We start from the raw sequence: 10839 nt of genomic DNA on the forward strand, positions 1-10839 counted from the left end.
AGACATTGTGTAATAGAATTTATGTGCAATATCTAATTGCAATATTTAAATAATAAATAATAAATAAATAATAATACACATTAATATATTATCTGTATATACCCACAATTCATTGGTTAAAAAAACTGAATGTAAGTTATCTTGTATTTGTGTCTCTCTTTGCCTATATTTTTTATTCTGTTTTTTTTTTATTTTGTATCAAAAACAATTTTAACACTCCCCTGAAAAGCACTTTTGCCCTTCATAATGTATGACTAGATATATTTTAAATACCACTCATAGATACAAGTATCCATTTGTGGACGTTTTCTCAAATCCTGCATATAAAATAGTGTGAGTAGAGTATTATTTGCCTCATATGACTCCAGAATTAAAGAGATCTTAAAGGACAAACTGCATTCTGGTGAACGAAACGTGGTGCTGCTGTCTTAAGAATGGAGCGGGAAGTGAGTGGCGTTATTTTCAGATAACCTTAAGGCAGAGCAACAGAAGCATTCTGACTTAGAGGTCACAGATTCGGCAGAGTTCAGACCTCAGTGATTCTGATGTGAGCCCCCCATAACTAACAGTGCCACTCCTGGACTCCTTACTAGTTCTATAAGGAATGGCATTGTAACTTAGCCCCTGGACAGATGGACTCTATTTATAGCCCTTCCTGAAGAGGTGCAAAGTTTTCTTGGGATCTCTCTGAGGGGGGGCCACAACTCCTTAAGGGGTTTGATTTAAGCGTCACCTGCCTATGCCTTAAAGCCGTCTCAGACAGATTATAAAGGGTAAAGCTAAACAAAGCAGCACACAGCCCTGGAAAGTGGCTGTAACTCCCAGTGAGGGTCTCCAAACAGCCCTTACTGTAAAATAATACCTATTATAGTTCCTTGCAATTGCTGAAGTCACGAACACACGTCATTAAAGAGGCCTGCCCATCCTGGTTCAAGTGTTGAGATGGAATTAAATACAAAGTAATCATTTGCATATTCTGGAGGCTGCTAGAATGTTCTAGTGCTGCATTAGATATCCTGAGATCAGATGTGCATAAACTCTTCAGCATGATTTAAAAAAAAAAAAAAAAAAAACTATTACAATGTCAGACCCCAAATCTCATCCATACATCTAAATAAAAAATAAATACAAACTATTTATATATTATTTATTTATATGAGTTTCTGAAATCTTCTGAAATGGCTATATTAATTTTAAATAGTTTGATATTGAAAAATGGTCATTCGTTTTTTTTTCTGTTGTCATCCAAAGAAGAGAGGCATGCCTAATGAGCATTTACATAGAGACCAACATGGCCTTGGTTATTTTCAGACCCTTGTATATGGCTGGAGATCTTTGAAAACAGCAAATGGGATCCGAGCCAAAATCCAGAAGGAGAAACTCACCTTATTTGTTAAGACGCCAGTAGAGTGTGAGGATCCAGAGCTGAGCTGTATTAGAAAGCTATGCATTTCTGAAGCACCCCCATACCCTCTAATAATTTAGCAATTTTCCATCTTATTATGCCAACAGGCTCTTAGAATGTAAACATGATAATTTGATCCCATTAACATATGGCTATTTAAGATACATAACACTGATATTAAAGCACACTGCTGAACGAATGCACTGCGCTTTGTGACATGAAAGTATGTTTACATATTTAAATTACGAGGAACTCAATTATAATACCATTTTCTTTATCTTAAGGGCTTTTCCTCATTATAATAATGTTACAACTAAAATACTGATTCAGTTTAATCGTCACATTAGATTTGTCTCAAAGAGTATCAACAGAAGATGAGTTTCCATAGGATGACAACTAGAGGGCAGTAAACAGTATAAAACAATAGATCAGGGTTTGGCTTGTTATTTTCTCCTGCAAAGCTCCTGCTGGTAGAGGCTGTAACAATAACATTATGTTGGCAAAAAGCATATTTCTTCACTGACCAGTGTTATTTTAGTATAATTTAAAATCCTATTATTTTTTGAATGTGTCCTTGTGACACGTTACATGTACTTACTATTATAATAACAATAAATTATGCATAATTACATGCAAGTAACCCTAAACCAAACCCTAATCCTAACCCTAACCATATAGTAAGTACATGTAGTTAATTAATATGACTTTGCACTTAAATGCAGGATTACAGTGTAACAAGGACACCTTAAAGTAAAGTGTGGCCGGTTTTTATTTTTATTTATTATATATATTTTTTTCATTTAAATTTTAGTGAACGTTTTAGTAATTTGTTGTAGTTTTAGTAACTTGTATCAGTTTTTGTAATTTGTTTTATTTTAAAATAATTTTTATTATAATTATTTTCAAAAATTGTATTAAAAATGTTGCCTTGGCAACTAGCTGAAAATAAAAAAAATTATTTTAAGTTTTATGTTTTATTTTATTTCAGTTAACATTTTGTTACTATAATCATACCATTCGCGCTATTAAAAAAGTAGCTTATTTTACAAGCAACATATAAAATGCAAATATTTCAATATATTATATTTCCATATATTATTAGCATTTATTATTCCATATACTTTTATTACAATTTTTCCATTTACAGTCTAAAATATCTGTCCATCCAAAACACATAAGGTAAGTGTTATATAACAGCATTCCGTTACTAAAACTATCAACAAACATATACCTCTAAATATTGACCATAATAATTACACAAATATACAAACTCAACCAGAACTATACACAAATTACAGTATTTTTGCAAAATGTGAACATGTGAGTGAGAGGCCCTCTTCGCTTGAGTACAGTAGGTGAACAAGTAAATCACCTATACATATGAATTATTTTGTATATAATAATATTCAGAATATAATAATATAATAAGCATAATATAAAAAGTTGTTAAAGTTTTGAAGGCTGGTTTTAAAGAGTTTAAAATGTGCATGAATTATATACATATACTATAACATTACAAATCAAACTTTTGGTAGAATCAGTTACATGATTTTAATAAGCAGTGTGCTACCCTTTCATAGTCTACCATGGTCTAGTTTGTGGTCAAGTTATCACTGCTTACAACCTTCCACAGCTTTGACTTATGACCTACACATGTTAGCTCAGGGGTCATTTAATTCACACAGAGTTCATGTATATTGTTCCTGTCTGAGGTCTGTATCTTTGCTGAATGGTGCCACACATTATGTGTGGTTCTGACAGACTGCTGAATCCACCAGAGTGGCGGCCTGGGCACTGAGCCCTCCCAGCATGCTCAGCAAAAGTCCTGCACTAGCATTAATCCCCTGATAGGGGCTCCCGCTATTGTCAGAAGGAGAGGAAAAGAGCAGGGATTTGCTCACTGTAGCACACTGTGGATCTGAGTTGCAAATGTGAATGCATGGTTGGGGAGTACTGTAGTTTCATCAGAAGTCTGTGTTCATCTCCTTTAGTAGGCTTATTACAGCATTCTTTTAAACATCCTAAAAATAAGAACATATGACATTTACTTTAGCCTGTGATTTACACAAGCACTTAAACGGATAAGTTTTTTTCATGTTAAAAACATGTTAATGTCATATTCATACACTCTTAAAAATAAAGGTGCTTCACGATGCCATAGATTAGAAGAACCTTTTTTTCTAAATGGTTCCATAAAGAACCTTTAACATCTGAAGAACCTTTTTGTTTCACAAAAGGTTCTTTGTGGTGAAAGAAGGTTCTTCCGATTATAAAAAGGTAAGAAAGAGATGGTTCTTTAAAGAACCTTTGACTGAATGTTACTTTGTGAAACCAAAAATCGCTGTGAAGAGCCTTTTAAGCACCTTTATTTTTAAGAGTGTAATTCACTGAAGATGCATTTATTGGTTGGGTCATTGCTCTAGAATTATTATGTGATGTTGCCATATTAAATGCCCTTTTCCTCTATACTTCTCTCTGTGTAAAAATACAACCTATTGCATTGATGAAATGTTTCAAAATTGCACAGTGAAATAACATGGTTGAAGTGATACTGAAATTGTACTTCTAAACAGATTTATACATTGCGTTATATTTTATTATTTATTATTTTTCTCAATTACAATTTTTGGTGATATTTGTGCGCTCCTCATTTGGGAGTCACACTCATGGTCTTCGCGGTCAAAAGTGACCGGACACCTGAAATGTAACTTTTTTTTCTTCTTCAGTAAAATCAATCTAATATATTTTGTTCAATAATATATATATATTTTTATTTTGTATTTTGAGATAATTTGATGGTACTAATGAATATTTATGCAATAATTATGATAAACTTGCCCACTGAAAAAGTCAAATTTTTTGTTCTAATATTTTTTTACAATTATTTTTCAATTAATGCAGTATTTCAGATTAAAATAGAGACTATGCCTTTAAAATCCAATTTTTGTAGGCAGAATAGCACCTCCATACTGAAATTGTACTTCTAAACAGATTTATACATTGCGTTATATTTTATTATTTATTATTTTTCTCAATTACAATTTTTGGTGATATTTGTGCGCTCCTCATTTGGGAGTCACACTCATGGTCTTCGCGGTCAAAAGTGACCGGACACCTGAAATGTAACTTTTTTTTCTTCTTCAGTAAAATCAATCTAATATATTTTGTTCAATAATATATATATTTTTTTATTTTGTATTTTGAGATAATTTGATGGTACTAATGAATATTTATGCAATAATTATGATAAACTTGCCCACTGAAAAAGTCAAATTTTTTGTTCTAATTTTTTTAAAATTATTTTTCAATTAATGCAGTATTTCAGATTAAAATAGAGACTATGCCTTTAAAATACAATTTTTGAAGGCAGAATAGCACCTCCTGGTGAGAGCAAAAAAAGAAAAACCTGTAATTTCATGGTGTAACCACTACATTTCTGTATAGGACTCTATAGAGAGGCTTGTGAATTCCCTAGTTGTTTTTATACATAATTGTTAACTTTTATTAGGTTGTGGATTTAAATGTATAATTAAGGCATTCTCAAAGACTACTTTTTTGTCAAGGTTTATATTTTTTGTTGTTTTAAATGTTGATTTGAAGTGTAGGTTTTTGCATTATTATTACTACATTCAAACCTGTATACAGAAAGCATTTTGTTACACAAAACATTAAAATTTTATAAAAATGTTACAAAAATGAACATGAATGCTTTGTCAGAGCTTAATCCTTCTGGGTCTGATCTGATTTTAACCTCTTATTTAAGTCTTCTTTGGCTATATGGTTATAGCCATACCAATTCATTTGAGTATGTATAATTCTGTATGTGTGCGTCTGAGTGTGTGTAAGTTTGTGTGAGTGGATGAAGCTGTTTTACACTCTATTTTTTCCCTATTTCCCATTCATTTCCTATGGTCGGTTTCCTATGGTATTCCCCACTTTCCAGACCGAAGACCATGAGTGTGACTATTTTTTTTACGATCACTTAGCTTTTTCAAATCATGCCCTCAATTTTTTTTTTTTGTGTGTTCACATACCAAGTGCCATAAAAGTCACAAAGTTTCGTACCATTCTGGTGAAGCTACGATTTAAAAAAATTCTAAATGTAAAATTCTCTGGTCAGAAGTGACCGAAGACCGCACAAGGGTTACTAGATGTTATTATCAAATCAACTTACTATAAATGTTGCCATGCAGTTACCGTAATAAAACTGCATTAATGCTATTAATCATTCTTATTTTAGTATTATTATATACTATTACAGTATTTATTAATATTATGAATTAGCTTTCATTCAGTTTTCATTTTCATTTTAGTTTGAATGATTTATGTTTTGTCATTTCTATTAGTTGAGTATGAGTTTTTTATTTTAAATTGAGTTTTTAGAAATGTAAGTATTTCAACACTTATTTCAGCTAGGCAAAATATCTAGTTTTCGTTTTATAAGTTTAGATTTTTCATCAATCATTTTATTTTATTTCAGGTTTATTTCATTAAACGAAAACTTTTAGTTTTAGTTTCAAATTTTCATTGTAATATATTTGAAAATATATCTTAAAATTAGAGTTGTGTGGTGTTGAATTATTTCATATGGAGGCCTAAACTGAACACGATTTACAGATTTAAAACGCTGATTATCGTCTTCAGCCATCGAAGTCAAACTGGCCAATCAGAGCACAGCACGTTGAGTAAGCGATGAGAATGAGACTCTCTCGCGCTCCAGAGTTGATTTACAACTTCTCTCACAGCGGCAGCAGGTGAACAGAGCGCGCTGCATTCACCGGTGCATGGAAATATTTAAAACCCTTTCATAGTTGATATTCACAGGTAGTTTGACAATAGCGCATATTAATAAGGAGAAAAGAAAACTTCTGGACAGAATATGTCAAAAATCTTAACAGTCTGTGGAGTTGCCAAATCATTGAGGCTGGGATGGCGCAACTGGAGAACTTCGACAAGATTGCTCAGCATGAAGGTGTGTTAACTGAGTTAATTGGTTGAGTGATACGAGGTAAAGAAGCTTTGGGGAAAACTGACAGTCTGCCTTACATTTACTTGTTGTGTATCATGAATCCACACATTTGTTGCTTTTAAATACAGTCTGATTTCCAGGCTCAGACTGCGCACTTGGTGCTTGAAGATGGCACGAAGATGAAGGGCTACTCTTTCGGCCATGATCACTCTGCAGCTGGAGAGCTGGTCTTCAACACTGGACTAGTTGGGTAAGAAGGGACCCTCTGAATATGGTCATAGTGTTTTGGCAAAAGAGACAACTTCCCTGATGACAAATCACTGGCAACAATCATGTAAAAACATTTTCTAACCCGAGTTCAAATACTTCAGCTGTAACTCCTCCTAAATCTTTCAAGTGTTCAAGTCCTTCAGCCTGGCATCAGTCTACCAGCCATCCAGAACGCTCTTGCAGCCACATAGTTTTCAAAGTGAAAATCTCTTCTCAAAAGTTTTAGCTACATAACACCTAAATGCTTTATTTATTTATTTTGTCAAGTCAGTATTTCCAGTTTCCTTTTGTAGTTTTGAGATGATCATATTAGCGTTTAATATAAAAAGTATGGTCTTAAAGTTTGCGTATGATCTCCAGCTATCCTGAGGCTCTGACAGACCCCAGTTACAGAGGGCAGATCCTGACCCTCACCTACCCCATTGTTGGAAACTACGGTGTTCCTAATACACAGCAACTGGATGAGCTGGGATTGAAGAAAAATGTGGAGTCTGATCGCATTCAGGTACTAGCAATGACAAAATCACGGGTTTGAGTCCTTATGGAATGCACAAAATGACAGAATATATACCTGGAATGCAGTATAAGTCATTTTTTAGAGACAATCATCTGCCAAATACATACAATTTAAAATAACAGTTTTATATGTTAATATATTTTAAAATTTCATTTATTACTTTGATGCCAAAGTTGAATTTTCAGCTGCCATTAGTCCAGTCTTCAGTTGTTTTAAATTGTAATACTTTTTCACAATATTGTTTTTTCTGTATTTTTGATTGCATAATTGTAGCCTTTGTGACTTTGAGACTTCTGTAAAAGCATTTTTTAAAAAAATCACAAATATTAGTGTATATTTAACCCTTATCTTGCCATATATTTTGTTGCTGGAAGGTGTCAGGACTGCTGGTTCAGGACTACAGTTCTGAGTACAGTCACTGGAACTCTGTCAAATCACTGGCACAGTGGCTTCAAGAGGAGAAGGTGGGTTTCCATATATTCTAATTTCTACTCACTTCCACAGTAAGTATTAAAAGCATATATCTTTTCCCTGTTCTTGCAGGTGCCGGCTCTTTTTGGGATAGATACCAGGATGCTAACAAAGATCATTAGAGACAAGGTCAGCACACTGCACACAGCACAAGGATGCAGTTTGTCCAAAATGATGCTTTAAATACATTCTGAAGGTTCCTATTGTTTTTCTTTGAATAAGGGTACCGTTTTGGGGAAGATTGAATTTGATGGACAGACGGTGGAGATCACAGACCCAAACCAGAGAAATCTCGTAGCTGAGGTCTCCACCAAGGTAACCAGCATGCTTGGTAGTTTGCTGTGCATTACATTTTCAGTGAGTGTTCACCATGAATTTTCCTGCTTTAAGGATATTCAAGTGTTTGGGAAAGGCAGTCCTATCAAAGTGGTTGCTGTTGATTGTGGAATCAAGCACAACATTATAAGACTACTTGTCAAGGTAAGGAATTGTGGTCTTTCTGCCCCTAGAAAGATGTGGAAGCAACAGGCAATATTTCAAGACTTTTCATTTTTATATCCTAGAGTGGAGCAGAAGTGCATTTAGTGCCATGGGACCAAGACCTGATGAGTTTGGAGTATGACGGTCTCTTCATCTCCAACGGCCCAGGAGATCCTTCACTGGCAAATACCCTGATTCAAAATGTCCGCAAGGTACAGAATGAAGGATAGCATTGTCATCTGTGCATGTTATTTAAAAAAAAAAGAGAACATCTTTCATCTGAAATTACACTTAATTAAGCCGTATTGGTAACCAATAGTCAATTTTCTTATGTCATATTACAGAAGTAAAGTGGGTTGCGAACAACAGCTGGCACTGACTATTATTTAAATTGGAAAACAAATGAAAAAAAGATTAAATTCAGCCACACTAACTAATATGGATATTTGAAATCAATAAATTGTCACACTATGTTTATCTTTCATCTTGCCATCATAATGACTGTCAGGTGCTGGAAAGTGATCGTCCTCAGCCAGTGTTTGGTATTTGTATGGGGAATCAAATCACAGCTCTGGCAGCTGGTGCACAGTCTTATAAACTACCAATGGGAAACAGGTACAAATTATTATTATACAACATATTTTATGGTAAATAGACCATAATTTACTGATTATATGTCAAATTTGTTATAATGTGTGTCTGGGAATGAAATACAATGCAAAATTATTCTGGCAGAAGAAGAGAAAACTTAACTTTTGTCATTTATGTCCTTAGACTAATAAAACATTTTTTTTTCTCATTTTGTACAGGGGCCAAAACCAGCCAGTTGTGAACGTGATGACGGGCCAAGCTTTCATCACAGCTCAGAATCATGGGTATGGCATAGACAGCGAGTCCCTTCCTCCAGGCTGGAGTCCTCTCTTCATCAATGCAAATGATGGAACCAATGAGGTCTGGATTTAATTGTTCATAATTTAACCAACCCTGTGTCGTTCCAAACATTCTAAACCAAAGACTTTCTCTCTTCCATGTAATACGGGTGAAAATGTGGATTTTTGGGTTGGCTTTTTTTAAATATAATGTCAGTAACGGGGACTCTGTCTGTCAGGCTCCAAAAAAAAAAGTACTTACTTTCATAAGTAATAAAGTTTTTCATTGTTGTGTGAACTTTTGCTTGAACTGTGACTGGCTGACGAAAAATTAATTGCAAGAGCTTGGAAGGTTTTTTAGTAATGCATTTTGCTGTTAAAGTAACATACCTCAGCATTGGTTTAATGGTTATTCCAAATTAACTCTTAGGTTGTTTAGAAAAGCTTTATATGTGTAAAAAGCTTTGTTTTGTTTTTAGTGGAATCTGGGTTAGAGCCTAACACTGTTTTCTCTTTCTCTCTTTCAGGGCATTATGCATAATACCAAGCCAGTGTTCACAGCTCAGTTCCACCCCGAGGCCAAAGGAGGACCCACAGACACAGAGGTACCGCAGCACTGTCAGAGGATCGTGAAGAGTCTGATCTTTTTTGTTTTTCATGGCTGAATGTTCTCTCTTGATCATGTTGTGTTGAATCCTCTGTAGGGATTCATACATGGCTGCCCTACACAGCAGGGTGCTGATTATTTCATTAAAAACCAACCAGTGTACTTGAGCACTTTCTTCAATTATCTTTTATAGTTCCTGTTTGATGCTTTCATCTCTCTGATAAGGAATGGGAAGGAGGGGAGCATCGCATCTGTGATGCCAAAGAAACCTGCTGTTCCTCAGAGAATCCAGGTGGGGGAGACAAACTACATAAGTTGGAAGTCCTGTCTGCATAGGATAGGATAGGTACTTTATTATGGTGTTGAGTACAGATACAGGTACTTGTTTGTTGTTTTTCCCAGGTGTCTAAAGTGTTGGTGCTGGGATCTGGAGGCCTGTCCATCGGTCAGGCAGGAGAGTTTGATTACTCGGGATCCCAGGCTGTTAAAGCTATGAAGGTGAGAAGTTTTGTTGATCTCTGCTAGTTGTGCCTCTTTTCAATAAATTCAGTCCTTTTAGGACCTTTCAGGCCAAGTACCACCTTTGATCAGATCAGATCATCCAAGTATCACCTTTCCACAGACATTCTTGCCCTGAGTTTTTTTTAACCATTAGCAGCAAATAGAGTCTTTTTGAGCACATTTTGTTGACAAAACCCACTTAGGCCATTGGTCTCAAACTCAATTCCTGGAGGGCCACAGCTCTGAACAATTTAGCTCCAACCCTAATCAAACACACCTGATCCAGCTAATCAAGGTCTTCAGGATTACTAGAAACTTCCAAGCAGGTGTGAGTTGGAGCTAAACTCTGCAGAGCTGTGGCTCTCCAGGAATTGAGTTTGAGACCACTGGTTTAGGCCTTTGCATAAATTTCTATGCAGGTTCAAGATGGTGTATAGTAAGCTAGTTAGTGCTAGTTTTTTTTTTTGCAGCTTTGCTATCCTTAGATGTGTTGTTCATCAGCAAAAATGCTTGCTGGTAAAGCTAGTTGGGACACTAGCACATCAGCATCCAAAACAAAACGGCAGGGCAAACTTAAGGCCTGTTAGTAATATACACATAATGCCATATTTTTTATTATTATCAATTCTGAAAATCTCTGAAATCTCTCTTTTGAGATTTTTTCCCCTGGCTTTTGGTGAGTCTTTAGCCCTATTCGCATGGGATTAGTATTATCTGGAGACCTTGTGTGATTTTGAAATCCCCCCCCCC

The 10839-nt window shown here is 35.0% G+C and overlaps 2 protein-coding genes across 2 annotated transcripts in view; both read left to right on the forward strand.

Moving 5' to 3' along the window:
- Positions 1-6198: 6198 nt before the first annotated feature.
- On the forward strand, positions 6199-9648 carry LOC107555907 (carbamoyl-phosphate synthase [ammonia], mitochondrial-like). Its single transcript, XM_016238848.1, has 11 exons — positions 6199-6377; positions 6515-6624; positions 7005-7149; positions 7536-7625; positions 7705-7761; positions 7855-7947; positions 8023-8112; positions 8196-8324; positions 8621-8727; positions 8922-9063; positions 9509-9648. Exons 1-11 carry the CDS (start codon positions 6285-6287, stop codon positions 9644-9646), a joined length of 1194 nt encoding a protein of 397 aa, XP_016094334.1. The 5' UTR covers positions 6199-6284; the 3' UTR covers positions 9647-9648.
- A 129-nt stretch (positions 9649-9777) lies between these two features.
- Positions 9778-10839, forward strand: part of LOC107555908 (carbamoyl-phosphate synthase [ammonia], mitochondrial) — a 26086-nt gene continuing 25024 nt past the window's right edge. The window contains exons 1-2 of the mRNA XM_016238850.1: positions 9778-9880; positions 9991-10086. Coding sequence (XP_016094336.1) covers positions 9845-9880; positions 9991-10086 — 132 coding nt within the window. The 5' untranslated portion in view covers positions 9778-9844. The remainder of the gene's footprint in view (positions 9881-9990; positions 10087-10839) is intronic.

The sequence above is a fragment of the Sinocyclocheilus grahami genome, unplaced genomic scaffold (assembly GCF_001515645.1).
Source record: "Sinocyclocheilus grahami isolate Dianchi unplaced genomic scaffold, SAMN03320097.WGS_v1.1 scaffold549.1, whole genome shotgun sequence".
Classification (NCBI taxonomy): Eukaryota; Metazoa; Chordata; class Actinopteri; order Cypriniformes; family Cyprinidae; genus Sinocyclocheilus; species Sinocyclocheilus grahami.